This window comes from Vitis riparia, chromosome 17 (genome assembly GCF_004353265.1).
Source record: "Vitis riparia cultivar Riparia Gloire de Montpellier isolate 1030 chromosome 17, EGFV_Vit.rip_1.0, whole genome shotgun sequence".
Classification (NCBI taxonomy): Eukaryota; Viridiplantae; Streptophyta; class Magnoliopsida; order Vitales; family Vitaceae; genus Vitis; species Vitis riparia.
In genome coordinates this window covers 16,745,371-16,761,064 of record NC_048447.1, presented here as the reverse complement: position 1 = coordinate 16,761,064, position 15,694 = coordinate 16,745,371, and the positions used below count along the sequence as shown (strand labels likewise).

Here is a 15,694-nt window from a genome sequence, read left to right as displayed (position 1 = left end):
CTTTAAAAATATTGAAAATATTTTATAAAATCATTCAAAAATATATTTTAAGTGATTCTCTTAAAAATACTTTTATTAAACTGGCACACTTATAATATATTATTTTAAAAAAAGGTTTTTTTAAAGACAATTTCCAGAGTATTGACTTTTAAAAAGTTAGATAAATTTTAGAATTTATAAAGAAATTAATGTTTTCAAAAGATAATTTAAATATCGTGTAACTATATTGAAAAATAGGTTTAAATTTTAAAATTTATACTAAAATTATTTCACAACTTATAAAAATACTGTAATTTGAGAATAGTTTTTCAGATATAAATTTCTAAATTATTTTTACGGCTACCATTTTTTTTCACATGTATTTTATTTTAAAAATAACGTTTAAATATAGAAAATCCCGCGTTCGAGCCCTGCAATTTTAGTCGCATCTTCCTATCGCCAGATGTTCTTGAAAATGCCCAGTAGAAACTCCGCCGTTACCACTGACAACTCCACTGCTCTCAGAAGATCTCCCAGGTTTCTCCATCACAACAACCTTCCAGAACCACAAGGCCCCAAAACCCCTAAGCCCCAGTCCAGGAACAACCGGTCACGCTACGTGGATCATCCTCTCAGCTCAAAACCGAATGTTTCTGTGAAGAGAACCCACAAGGATTGCGCTGGAAATATTACGGTGAAGTTGGGTCAATCGAACTCGTGCGTGAGTTCGAGTACCGGGTTGCGAAAATCTCCCAGATTGCAGAGTGGGGTTGAGGGTTTTGCAAATCCAGATGCTTCTCTGAAGAAAATCCATAAAGGTTGCACCGAAAAAGTAGGGAAGGATTTGAGGAAACCGAGTGCTGAGTTGCAAAAGTGCGTGAGTTTCAGCACTGGGCCGAGAAAATCTGCCAGGTTGCGTGGTGGGGTCGAGGGTTGTTCATCACCATACGCTTCTCTGCAGAAAACCCACAAAAATTGCGTGGAAAATATTGGGAGGGAATTGAAGGAATCCAGCGATGAGTTGAAAAAATGTGTAAAATCGGTTACTGGGCCGAGAAAATCCTCAAGATTGAGCAAGGGTGTCAGGGAGTCTCCCAGGTATCCTTACCAAGAAAACGCGGGTGAACACGTCGAGATGATGCACCTCAAAGATGGGTTGACAAAATCTGCAAGATTAGATAATGAGTTTGAGGTCTTTCAGGGCTTCAGACGGTCTCCTAGGTTTCCTAGTCAAGGAGACAACAATAATTGTGTTGATAAGACTGTTGACGGTAAGTGTAATAGGTTTAGTGATTCTGTCTTGATTGAGTCTTCCAAGGAAGATGCTTTAGTGGTTGTTAGTAAAGAAGAAATGGGGAAGAGGGAAACAAGGTTGAGTAGTAGCTATGTTGCTTCTCCAGCCACCGCACTTGCTGGAAGGGATAATAAGAGGAAAGATATCAATATAGGCACTACGGATATTGAGGGTAACAGGAAAAGAAAGCTAGGGGAGGAGGGTGACATTGGCCTTCTCTCCGGATGGACAAAGGAGCAAGAACTAGCACTGCAGAGGGCTTATTTTGCTGTAAATCCTACACCCCATTTTTGGAAGAAGGTTGCTAAATTGGTATATTTCTTCACATCCCTTGATATTCAATGGCTTGTTTTTTCGTTATGTTTCAAATTATTTTTACAATAAGAAATATTCTCTAAGCAGAATAATAGCTGTATTTTTTTTTTTTTTTTGGGATTTTGTGGTGTTTACATTGCCCATATTTTCTCAATTGTAGAATATCCCTAGTTCTATTTTAGATATTTGAAATTTAACATTATTTATTGGATACAATGAGAAGAGTTATGCTTCTTAAGTTTCATGTAACTCAATTCATTGGACTATACTAGTTAAGTATCTTCTGTGATTAATACAATTGGATTAATTAAAAGGTGTCCAAAATAGTGAGAAACAATATCCATAGAATAATTGAGAATGGTGACAGCTTTTAAGCTCATAAAATACTTAGATACTCCCTAAATTCTAAAGTGTAGAACATTCAAGAACGATACATGTTTAATGGAAGGGGTGGAGACCTCTGTTGTTGAGATAGCAAGATTGCTAAGCTAGATTATGAAGAATTTACATGAGTGATTTTGTAGGATGATTGAGAGAGGAAATATGCTAGTGGAGTTGGCTATAGCCATCATTTGCTGTGCCTCCATGTTGACTGAAATATGGATATTTTTATCCGGAAGTCATTTTTTTTCCTTCCTTTTTTTGACGTTACATGGAATAGAACCTGTAAACTTCCCATCCCCACCCCTGGTGTTGCCACTTGAGCTAGGTCTCAAGGGCCTAATTTTGGATCATTATGCCTTTTTATTATTGATTGTAGGGAATGAATGTATACACTCTTTTAAGCAAAGTTCTCTTAAGGTGGAAGACTTAGCATTACAAGTTATTAAAAGGCCATTGCTTCTAGCAATTACATGTCCAAAATGAAAATTTGAAGATTGTGTCTGTGAAGCCACTGATACATAGTCACCAATCCTGTCTCCTCATTCATGACAACATAATTGGCTATTTACTTTTATAGATTGGTGTCTAAGTCCAGATCCAGGTCCATCAAGCTTTGCAGCAACTTGGTTCTTTTTCACACCAAATCACAGTTGACTGTGTTGTCAATTCATGGGAAGCCTTTAGGCTTTTGGTTTGGTGGTTAGGAACTTAGAATAGAACCCTGGTAAGGTGAAGCTGTGCCTTGACATGTTATCACCTCAGAGGGAGGAGAATCTTGGGATAGTGGTTGCTGGGCACGTTATTCATGCCATCGCCCCTGCTGGCTTTCACTTTCTTGCACTTAATGGCTCTTTCTGGAATATGCCAGAATAGTAGGTTTTTTTATTTTATTTTATGAGAACCAGAATTGTAGGCATTAACCTAGGTAAATTCCATCTTGTATCACTTTTTTCCTCTTTCCTCTACCTCTTAGGTTGTTGTACTCTTTCCTCTGGTTGAAGCACTCCTTTATCCCACTCTCCTGTTTGAGGCACCTCTTCTTATTTATTTATTTATTTTGATAAGTAAAAAAGGAGGATATATTAAAAGTGCTTGTAAAATGGCACAATAAAGTACACACGGAATATACAAAACAGGCCAAAGGACAAGCAAAAAGAAGAAAAGGAAACGAGAGAACAAACACCAACCACCCTAACTAACCGACCATCCCCAATAAACCTGAAGCTCCCCTTAAACCAAACACAGACCAAAACTTTTGACCAACCTCACAAAACAGGTTCTAAGTCCCTAAAGCGCCTTCCCTTCCCCTAACAGTGGCCGGAGACTTGTTATAATTTACCAAACACTCTAGTTTACGGATTTCCAGCTTGAAACGGGAAGCCAAGGGAATACTCCCCTTTTTGCCTGAAACCTTGACCCCATGCCCTTTTCTTGACTCCAATTTCTTCTGTAGGGAACTAATCTCCTTTTTAAATCCCTCCATAGGTAACCCTAAGAAGCTGCTGAAATTGACAAAATTAGTGGGGAGGCTATCCAAACCCCACCCCACCTTGGGACACAAGCAATTGCAAAGGCCTTAGGGGGCTCCACCTGTTCTTGTTGATCAATCTCACCCAAGATATTCTATTAATTTATTTTTAGCTTTCTCAATTAACAAAAAGTAGGGAAAAAAGTTATGTTTGTGTGTTTTTTCCTTTCAAAACATTGATCTTATTGCAATTTGAGTTTTTTAAAATCAAGTTTCAGTTAAAGCTTTACATATATTAGATCCCCATTCCACTCATCCTACGAAGTTTGCTTGGCCTTATTTTTTTTTTGTCCTTTCCACCCCTTGAATTTGAGTGAGCTTACATATTTCCTAGCTTTTATTCATTTTTCCTAACATCTTTGTCTAAGCTCTGTTTCAGTTGTGTAAAAATTTTAGTTCTGTTATTGCCAACTTACTATTGTTCTGTAAAATTTCTCCATTTTGTGTTTGGTCATGATTGCCCACCTATCTTCAATTTGCTGTGCAGTATCCACCTTGAACTCTTATGACCTACATATGATTGAATCAAGGCTACCGAAGTTTTGAACCTTATTTTCATTTTACCTCTATTATTTTTACCAAGGTTGTATTCTGTATGTTTTATTTTGTTCTAATTTATTTTGAAAATTTTAAATTTAAGGGGGCATCCTTCAAGTATCCAATTTCTGGGTTTACTCCATGCTTTGTCTTTTCAACATAAATGGAGTCATTTGTCAATTGCACATGGTAACGGATATCAAGTTATATATGCATTTAATTCAAGTCATTGAAACTGGGGCAGATAGAAATCACAACATCTCCATCTCCTTCAATAATTAGTTTATAAAGATGAAAGATCTAGCAGTCCAGGACCCAAGCTTAAAACTATTAGGCAGGGAATGGAGACGGACATGCCCTTACACATGCCTTTTTTTGTCTGAATTGTTTTTATTAAAAGAAGTTACAATCAAAGAATGAACTTTGGTTTTTCCCATGAAACTAAATTATTTTGAGGATGTCAATAAGCCTCTCACAAATGCGGAAAAAAGTTTATCACACATCTGTTTGTAATTCTACAGTAAGTTTATCATAAGAGAATCTCATATCTCTTAGGCAGGGTGGAAGATATATAGATTGTCAACATTACTTTGTTGAGCTTACTTTGCTATTTTATGTGATCTTTTACTATTCCAGTCTTAGTGGGAATTGAAGAAATCGGAGAGGAATTTTTATAGGGTGCCTAGGCATGTAACATAGGATGGTCAGGTGGGAGATTGTCTGTTCCCCAAAAAGTATGAGACTTTGGCAATTGGTAGGCTAGGAAGTTTCAGCAGAGCACTGTTAAGAAAACAGTGGTGGAGGTTTGCAGTTGATGGGAATGGTCCATGGAGGAGGGTGATTGTAGATTAGTATAGGGAGGTAGAAGGGTGGTGGAGGTCAATGGCAACGAAGGGTTATGGAAATTCATCAGTAAGGGATAGAGGATGTTTACTATGTATGCTTGATTCAAAGTGAGAATAGGGAGAGAGAAGGTTTTGGCTTGATGCTTGTATGGTGATCAACCATGGAAGGAGACTTCCCAGATATATTCAGTCATTGCGAATGGTAGAGCAAAGATGACAGATTACACTGGTCATTTGCAGACAGGAAGCTTTTGGTATTTAAGGTTCATTAGGAACTTAAATGATTAGAATGGGATCTATTTGACTCCTTCATGATTCAGCTTTATATTGAAGGCATGGGTATCATGGTATGAAGCTTAACAGGCTGATGGGTGTTCCTCTGTAAAGTGGTTCTCCAAGATGCCATTTCTCAGAGTTAAGGATGGTTTTCCCGAGAAGGGCAGATGTGGGATTTTTGGCCTCGATGCTAGCCTTTTTCATTTGGGCAGCTATGTGGAAAAGGATATTAATAATTTGATCTTCTGAAGACAAAAGGATGTTTCCTACTAATTGGTGTATCATGTGCAGAAGGAAGTGATGAATTAGTCAGTCATTTCCTTCTACATGGCAAAGTGGCTTGGGAACTGTGATCCTTGATATTTGCTTTATTTTGGGGTTTATTTGGTTCTCCCTCAGTCAATAAAGGAGTTGTGTATCAACTGAGAGTTTAAGAGTAAGCTTTTATTATTCAAAAATCAACATTTCAAATATTCTCTTGAAGGTTAACATCAACATAGAATATTACACTAATCTAATACAAAGAAGTAATCATCAGTTTCCCACTTCGTAAAAATATATTGGTTATTCTCTCACAATGTTTATTTTAGTATCAAATGTGAGCTTTTAAGTATACAAAATCCATTGCAGGTCCCTGGAAAGTCTGCACAGGATTGCTTTGACAAAGTCCACTCTGACCACTTAACCCCACCTCCACATCGGCCTCGTTCAAGGGCAACCAGATCAAACTCTTCATCTCAGGTTTCTGTCCCACTTTCTGCAAGTAAAATACTTAGGCCTGCTGAGCCAAAGATTAAAAGGCCAGGATGCAGTAAAAAGAAGACTCATCGTACCCAGAAAGCTATGAGGGATTTGCTGCAAAAGCATTATGAAGTGGACCAAGATTATGAAGCGGATTTGTTCTTGGTTCTTGAGCCCACAGCAACTCCATCTACTCAAACTTCCCAGCAGAGTGTGATGCTCTCCACCCCAGAGCATGTGCAGGGAAAATCGACGTTTCTTCAGAAGCTCCGTGAGAGATCTTCTTCAGACCATAAGAAACCCCTTTCAAGATTGAGTACCTCTTTTGGAAGTGCTTTTGTAAGTTCTCCAGTCCTAAAGCCAGTGAAGAATAGGGCCTTACATGAGAAATACATTGATCAATTACACAGCAGGGAAGCTAGAAGAAAAATGGCATCAGTACAGGTAGCAAAATCCACTCTTGGAGAAGAGGATAGAAAGGAGAGTCATGTCCAGAAAATGAATGCGATTACAGCTGCAAGAAATGCTCTGGTTTGTGATGCAAGGGATGCTATCAATCAATTCCAATATCTGCAGGCCAATCCCTTATCTAACTCTTGTGAGTTTGATGGTGATGGTGTTAATGTTGATGAGGATGACGAAGGTGAAGATGGAACTTAACAGATCCTTCTTGATTTCATCGAATTGTCTATATTGAGATTTAGTAGTTCTCTGCACTAATTGAAGCTGCCTGCTATAACCACCGACCCCGGATTGCTTTGGCAATATAAATGTGAATTCGGCTTCTGGCTATTCTTTGCTAATTTGTAACTAGTTTCATTCTTGACTGGAAGTAACTCTGGCCTCATTCAATGCATCATTCATGACCTGAATTCTGAGTTTGCTCTAAAAATGCTTGGTTCTGTGAGTTGCTTTCTAGGATTTGAAGCCCATCGCTCTTCAACAGGTTTGCATTTTAATCTAAGCGCATCCTTGACTTAAGAAAACTACAATGTCAAATGCCAAAGCTAGCTCTACTCCAATGTGTTCCAGCAAAAAGCTTTCCCTTCATGATGGTGTTTCCCTTTCTAATCCCACTTTATTCAATTGGCGCTTTACAATATCTCACCATGACATGCCTTTATATTGCATTTTCTATTAATAAACTTGGCTAATTCCTGCTTGTTCCAACTGAAAATCATTGGAAGGCTTGTAACAGAGTTCTTTGTTACTTAAGGGCCACCATTGATTGTAGCATTCTCTTCAAACCTGCATAACACCTTCATCTTGAAGAATTTTCTGATGCTGATTGGGCTAGTTGCATTGCTGATCAATACTCCACCATTGGCTAGTGTATCAACTTAGGAGGGAACTTAATGACTTGGAGCTCTAGAAAACAAAAAGTTGTGGTTTACTTATTGATAAAGGCAGAGTATCGCGCCTTAGCTCAAGCCACTATACAGATAGTTTGGCTATAATCTCTTTTCATTAAACTAGCCATCACAATCTCTTCAAATCCAGTTTTGTGGTGATAACCAAAGTGCTAATTCCTTGGCTTCCAATCTTGTATTTCATGCTAGAAAGAAATATATTGAGATTGATGTATATTTTGTTCGAGAATGGGTTGTTGCTAAGTGAAAAGCTTGATGTTCAACATGTTCCAACTAATGATCAAGTAGCTGATATAATTCTGAAGTCCTTACCTAAGTCATGTTTTGATTAGCTTTCATCCAAGCTCAATCTCGAACCAAATACTCACTTCCACTTGTGGGTGGATGTTAAGTATAGTTAGTTTGAAGTTAGAAACTGATTTTGTTATGTATGTTATGTTGTTAAAGTTTGTTATTACATATGATGAGCATTTCACAATTATTCTTTTAGATCTCTACTTTGCTCTATATCTTAACTATCAATGATAATTTAGAATGTATAAAATATTCAGGGCTAGAGGTCATTATCATTATGTGATGAAATCCAACCACAAAAACCTGATTCAAATTGGTCCTCATTTCAGCCGATTGATTAGTTGTGACTTGTGAGGGGGTCACACTTGCCAAGAACTAGGAAATTAAGCATGGCTTATTTTTTATGTTCCTACCTCCAAACTATGAAAGACGTCTTCTTTTGTTAGACTTGAAGGCAACTTGCAGAGATATTCCATGAATCATATGAAGATAAACACATTGCTTCACATTTTGCATTGGACTGAACTCTCCTATTTTAACTGTCTTGGATAATGCAATTGATAATTGATAATTGTATTTTTATCTTTTATTTTTTGTTTAATGTTAGGCATTGTTTGAAGGATTCCAACCCAGGAATATCTGGTAAGAGTTGATATAAAACCTAGAGCAGAAACCTTTCTTTGGCATATGTTTATTTTTATCCTTTCTCAGCTCTATCCATTTTATTTTGTTGATAGTAAAATGCATTACAAGAGTGGAAAATGAAACCATCAATATATCTATTTTTCAACAAAATTAGGTCAATGGATGAACATGAACCAGAAAACTTAAATTAGAATTATGAGCAAAATGGGGATTAATAATAATAGTGCAACTCTGCCTTGCTTATCTCTTGTTCTACCTTTATCATTTCTGGGTGACTAAATTCTTCATCTTCCACCATTGATGGGTTATGGGCAGTCTAAGCTTTTCAAGTGAAGAATTGGCAAAACCCTACTTAGTTATTCTTGTTAAAACTCTACTCACTGGAGAGTATATTACTCTGATCATCCTTTAAATTGTCCAATAAGCTCGTTTCTTCTGGAAATCCAACATCCTCATATCATTTGAAAACTGGTATATTTTGTCATATAAAGTGTGAAATATACAATTATGAATACAAGTACAAGCTCTGAATTTAGGAGCTTTTAAAATAAAATATTTGGTTTTTATGATTTTTTGTGCATGCTTCTATTTTAAATTATCAGGATTAGAATAAAAATCACTGGATTTGCTGTGATACAACATCGATCCTGTCAACAGGCACTGCATTGTTTCACCATTAGTTGTGAATTTTCAATTTTACTGCCTAATTATGAAATATGTAAACCTGCCAAAATATTGTGATAGATATGATAAAGGGACAAACAAGTTACCTTATTTCCCAAATTAATTTCTAATGTAGAATTAATAAAAGAACATTTAGTATATGTGGCATTCAAGATCCATGTATGGAGTACAGAAAGAAAATAATAAAAACAAATTCTCTTGGCTGGATATGTCAAATCTACAGTGGATATTTGGCCTCTCTTACTAGATTTTTAACTAGATTTCATCGATTCTGTCTTATATATTCATACAAGATTAAGAAGCTAAAGGTCACTATTCTTGAGAATTTTAAATTCTGGTTGTTATCAGTATGTGGGATGTAGAACTAAGAATTCAACAGTGTTGTTTGAGCTTATAGGAAAGAACTGTAAATAAATCATCCTTATATCAATTGGAGCAGATAACACAAAAGTAGTAACTTTGTTACAATCTCTCACTCGAAAAATACCATTAAGAACAGGCTTGGAGATCCATCTCTTTAAGCTTCTCCAAACCGACAACACCTATTTCTCATCGTTTTCAATAACCTGCGTTTCTGAATAATGCTTGCTTTATATCTTCAGAACTTAGCATTGTTTGCTGCTCTGCTGCCTAACACCAGCAAAAAACATACATTTGAAAATAAAGATTAGACGATTCATAGCATGTAAAGTAGATATGATGTCAGGAAATTAAGATGAACATACATACATCTGAACAAGAAGCTTGCACTGAAAATTCATTGAAGCAACTTATGACACACTGTTGAATCTCAAGTCCTAATGCTTTTAGCGTGCTCACAGTTGACAGCAACAATTCTTGTTTTTCTGCACAGCAAATCTCAATCCGGGTATCTAAATTTCTTCTTTCCACATCAAACTGTGAAAGCATAGTGGTAGAAAATTCAATTCAGGACTTGGGTTCTTGAGGATTCATTGAGTTGGCAGTTCTAATTAGTAAAAGTTTAGGAAACACACCTTTGGAGAATTTTTCGTGATCATACCATTTGGCTTTAGCTCCTTGAAGATGCCTGGTGAGTTGGTTCTGCTTGTGCCTGCTTGCATTTGTTCTTCTTGCAACTTATTCATTCTTTCTAGGAGCTCTCTCATATAATCTATGGCATCTCCAAGAATAGATGTTCTGTCCATCTGCTAACATCCGAAATTCTATTAGTTGTATCAAGTCAAAAATGGAAATTTGGGAACCTCCTCTGTACATGAATCATTACCAATCTAAAAAGCAAATGATCAATCCATAACGAGAATAACATGGATACCTTGCTTATTTTTGGAACAATTGATCTGAGCATGGAAAGGCGATCATTCAGTCGCTTCCTTCGCCTTCTTTCTGCCATTAGATTCTTTGAAGGCTGCCCCTCCATCTTCTTAACTCGAGCCTTTCTCTCTCCAAAGGGACTTGTGCTGAAAACTGGAGTATTGGCAGCTTGTTCCATCTCAAATTTGCAGCTATTATCCCTTTCTTCCACAATGTGAGGACTATTGTTGAGTAGGCTGATCTCTTCATCCTTCACCACTGATGGGTACTGAATTGGAAATTGTAGCATCATGTTCTTGCCATGTAATGAATCAATCTCTGGTACAGTAAATCCACCGACAGAAGGATGAATTTCATTAAATGGATATTCAAATGTAGGCCCTTTTGACATGGAAAATCCTTCCAATGAAGAATTTGTTGTAGCAAAAACTACATTCTCATTGAAAGTATCAAAGTTCCAACCATCAGGAATGAACTCATCCATAGTAGGATATGTGTTCCAAGTTTCTCCCCTTAGATCAAGGAACTCCTCTAAGAAACCATGTTGAGTAAGTTCCATGTCTCTCTCATTCACCTCCATCATTGGATCGTCCAAGGAGGAGGCTAATGACATGAAGCTGCATCAAGGTGAAGGCATATATAAACATTTACAAAAGACGCTCTTATGATTATAAATGCATCATAATATGTACTACAGTAGGTTGTGCAAATTAATACCTAGGACCTAGAACCAAAATGGAATACGCTTTTTCCCTATAAATAAAATGGACTATCCTTCCTCTTTTTCCTCAAGGTGAATTCATGTCTTTTTCACTGCTATCCTCAATTAGACAGATCTAATACCTATTTCAATACTATTAATGGTTTCAACCACAGGTCTATGCAAATGAAAATTGGAGTCGGCATCATCTATAAATTGTATAACTAAAATTTTGATGGCTTATGGTCTTCAATTAGACAGATCTAATACCTAGTTCAATACTTTGAATGGTTTCAACCACTGGTCTATGTGAACCAATATTGGAGCTGGCATCATCTATAGATTGAATGAACTTCTTAAATTTTGATTGCTTATGAAGGGAACATCCCATCTCTCTCATGCTGCCCTGAGTTTATATCTCTGTGCCTAGACTGAGGCTCTTTTCCTGTTTGTGCAGTTTGTTGCTAATGGACATGTATGCATTGTTTCTCTATTGCCACTGTTAATCAATTTTACATTTGTCTTCACCCATTAAAATATGGAAAGAAGTTTTTGACCCACTAAAGTTATGGATCCTATGCTTTCTGTCTACACAAAAATCATCTTCTTTTGCTCAGTTTGGCCACTTGCTTCTTAATGGTTTATGTCAAACTTTGGAAATGGTTGGAAAAGATTCATCCATATTTAGAGGAAAAGATTAGGAATAGACTAGTTAAACTTGTGAACACTCAAAAAGTATTAATTGGAATCCACAAGCTTCTGACTTTGTAACCAAAAATAAGAAATAAAGAACGACAGATTGGAGCTAACAGAAGCAATCACATGGAATCCATCTCTTTTGCCTCTCCTAGAAAATGGAATCTAACAACCTTGAGTCCTTGATGCCCCAGCTGATGACATTTTCACTTGGGTGAAAATGAAGTCATTTTTCTTCTTCATGATATGCACAAAAAAATTGTGCACTATGCTCTGTAGATGGTAAGGTTTTCATTGAAAAAATGAGAACAGATTGGTCCAAAGTGAGAGGAGAATTGATGTTCTTTCAAGGGTACATCCCAGTTTTCTCAAATCAAGGCTTTCAAACTTAGAATTTTTATGGCATCTCTCTTTCAAAATTATCTAATGACCTGTTCCCTCACATACAAATATTGTCTGTTTCTAGTCCAATGGGTTCTCACAACAGTGCTTCTAGAACACATGAAATCATTTTATTACTAAGTACACTGTCAGAAATGAAGGTAGCTCTTGAATTAATGAATGTGTATTGGAGTAGCATCTGTTGAAACTAGAGGAGAGGTCTGTGTAATTGTCTAAGAGTTGAGAAGTGTAAATTTGTTTTCTTAACTCAGGCTGCTGTTAAGAAAAGAAAAAAAGTAGATTGTTTAAAAAAAAAAAACACGCAACTCGAGGAGAATAAGCGACCAACCGACCAATTGTAAGACACATGTGAATGTCTACACACAAGAATGAGCCCAGCAAGTACTATTTTACCCATAAACGCCAAACTTCTGATAGAAAATCAATAATAGAATTCTTCATACATTCTGTCCGTTAGTGGATGGGGCCTACTCTTGGATTTGATCATAATCCAAACTTTATGTGATAAACAGGATTGATGATGATTCTTGACTAGGAAGATCCAATAATTCTGCATTCTCCAATGCAGTAGTCTACGGAGTTTGATTTTCTCTAATGATATGCTGATTAAATTTGTTGCAGTGTCGTGCTGACTACAGCTTTACAAACATTTCTGTACTGGGATTGTGTTCTGTTTTGTTTTCTTATTCTATCTGTACATCATAGCATCGATAAAATAAAATGATGGCATGTACATACGGATGAAATTCAGGTATGTGAAAAAAACTTGATGTGAGTGTATCAGAAACCTTGTTTGAGGCATCAGAGATCATAGAACTTAGGAATAATTCTTAGCTGATGTTTGATATAAGCTGGAAGTATAGAAGATGGAATAATTGATGGCTTGCATAGAGATGAAAGAAAGAAAGGCGAGAGTGACAAGGACTAGGGAGTACAGAGAAGGTAACAGTATTATTCTCAATAACAGTATCATTCTCAATCTGCCCCATACGATATATGACATATATAATCCTCAGGCGGCCCACGGGATCTCCTCCAAACCCGCTTTCTCTCACTTTTGTCTGCCTTTTTTAGTTGCTTTTTTCCTTTGTGGGGTTCTAGTCTGCAAGCACTGCTGATCCACAAGCGTCCTCTGCATGAGGGATGAGTACTGCCAGCTCATGCTTCTTCTCCAATCCCCACCTCCCAACAAATTTAAATTAATTTATCAACTGTTTTTCCGGATCCAAGGTCCTACACGGCCTTGTTTGAAACAATGGAATATGAAATTTACTTCTTAGGAATAAAAAATTCATTCTAAACCAAGCCTACTCTTTTCAAAACTTTGATTAACCGTCGTTATTCACGTTATATTCCATTGGATTACGGGTCATTGCTGGCCAGATAGACAAAGAACCATATCCAGGTTACCGGTTAGTTCTGATACCATTTGTAACTATCCACTCACTATTACCATTATATAAATATTGTCTAGGTTGAAGCTTTAAAACATGTCTATCATTATTACTATTATGTAAATATTGTCGGCATGTTTATATGATCAAGAAAAGCTCGTACATTTGCTAAGAACTGTTTACCTGCCCATCGGATGTGGAAGCGGGACCCTCCATTTCCATTCCTATTTCCATCCAACATGAAAAAGTCTCTTATACTAATGATGGTAAGGAAAGGAGGTGCTTTCCCTCCAATTCTCTTCCCCCATTTCAGCTGAGAACTATCTGCAAAAGCATGAGAGATATGGTTACGTTAAATGGCCCACGCGATTGTCGCTGTGCAGGACTATAATTGGTATCGAATCTAAGTACCATATCCAGGGTTTACTTACAGTGTCCTTGCACAAGAACAGAGGTTTTCAATAATACAGACTTTTCAGATAGGCACCCAAGTCTTATATAAACAACAAATGGTAGAAGACAGAAGCATATTCAATACCCATGGGCTGGATTAATAGTTGATTTGAAATGCTTTTGTTTTGTTACTTCAAATATCATCTACATCCACTAGCTTCTTCAGACAGCATTCCTATGTATGGGTGAGTTGTTAGTTCTATCATCTATGGTAATGGCATACTGTATTTAGCTTTCTAATTATATTTGTGATTTTATGTTTGGTTTTATCTAGTCTTTGTTTTGTATTTTGATGTAGTTTGTGTTTGGAGATGGATTTAGCAAAGCATGGTCGGTAAACAGATGCTGTGTGACTTGGCCTGTTGGCTTTGAGCTCACTTATTGTGCCTAATCAATGGGTTGAGTTCAGTAGGTTAAACCTTTTCATGATATTTTAGAGCACACCATCCAAAAGAGATTACACAAGGTTTACTCTATATTTGGTTTTAGGAGAGTACAAGGAAAAGAAAAGAAAAGCAAAAATATTAAAGAAATTTAGGATTGTTTAGCCATGTTTTATGAAATATAGTGTTATTTTTTTTTATTCTTTAACTTAAAAACACTTTTTAAAAACAAGTTTAAGGAAACTTGATCAAACGAACCCATACTTTTCTTTCTTTTTAAAAATTGATGAAAACAATTCTTATTTCTTTTCTGAAAATTGTTTTCTATTTCATTTTGTTTTCAAAAATTGTTTCTAGAGACAACAATTGAATAGTGTTAGAAGTTTTTATAAACTGTTTTCTGTTTCACATGACAAAATAGGTTCTTATATTTTTATTTTTAGTTTTATTAAAGAAATAATATTAGTTAAAATTGATGTATTTTTAAATTATTTAATCTTTATTTAGAAGAGTTAAAATAGGTGAAATAAATTTATAATAGTATATAAAAATAATTTATTAATTTTAAATTTAATTTTTTGTTTTCTTTATATCTGTCTTTGTTTTTATTTTTCTTTTGTATTTTTTCTCTTGCATTTTCCTTGAAATTTTTTCAACCAAACGTAACTTTAATATTATATTTGATTTAAGGAAAGAAAAAAATATCAAGAAAAATGAGTTTTTCATATTTGGTTTTATTATGAAAAATACGAAAATTAAGCATAATTTAAATTAATTAAAAATTTATGTATTTTTCAAAAATTTAATCTTTATATAAAAAAATTCGAATAATAAAATAATTTTAAAGTAGTATATGAAAATGATTTAATAATTTTAATCTTTTTGCACCTTTTTTTTTTTGCATTTTTTCTCTTTATTTTGTTTTTCTCGCATTTTCCTCAAATTATCGGAATCAAAATAGCATAAAAGTATGTTAACAAGATAAATAATAAGAAACCATAAAAGGGCATGGCACATTCAAGCCTTCAACAGCCCATTGTCCCTTTTGGGAAAGCCCATTTTCCCTTTTGGGCAAGCCCATTTATAAAGCCAGGCTTCAAATGTTGTTGGGCTAAAAATTAATCGCGGACCATTAAGATCCAAATCGTTCGATTGTTTGCCTCCACGATAGCTTCTTCGATAATATTAAGGGCAGCATCCAAAAAAAAATAATAATAATTTTAAGAGTATATAGATAAAATTTTGGGAAAAGTGTGTTTACTTAATTTTTATTTAATTAAAGTTTGTAAACATAAAAAATTATTCTTGGGTTATTGAAAGAAGCTTTGACAATAGAAAATAATAATAATAATAAAATTAAGGTGATGTTTATTTTTTGGTTGAATAGAAGAAGTAAAAAATATTTGATTTTTTCTATTTATTTGTAAGTAACATGTTAATGTCAACCAATACAATTAAAATGAACTTATTATCGATATGTT

General features: G+C 35.4%; 2 protein-coding genes across 2 annotated transcripts; one reads left to right on the top strand and one right to left on the bottom strand.

The window, feature by feature from the left end:
* Window positions 1-436: 436 nt before the first annotated feature.
* LOC117903941 lies at window positions 437-7,001 on the top strand. The gene is made up of 2 exons (XM_034816452.1): window positions 437-1,585; window positions 5,789-7,001. Exons 1-2 carry the CDS (start codon window positions 443-445, stop codon window positions 6,557-6,559), a joined length of 1,914 nt encoding a protein of 637 aa, XP_034672343.1. The 5' UTR covers window positions 437-442; the 3' UTR covers window positions 6,560-7,001.
* A 2,185-nt stretch (window positions 7,002-9,186) lies between these two features.
* LOC117904993 (transcription factor bHLH93-like) lies at window positions 9,187-10,900 on the bottom strand. Its single transcript, XM_034817846.1, has 4 exons — window positions 10,187-10,900; window positions 9,888-10,058; window positions 9,622-9,789; window positions 9,187-9,522 (listed from the first exon to the last, which is right to left on the bottom strand). Exons 1-4 carry the CDS (start codon window positions 10,796-10,798, stop codon window positions 9,451-9,453), a joined length of 1,023 nt encoding a protein of 340 aa, XP_034673737.1. The 5' UTR covers window positions 10,799-10,900; the 3' UTR covers window positions 9,187-9,450.
* Window positions 10,901-15,694: the final 4,794 nt, after the last annotated feature.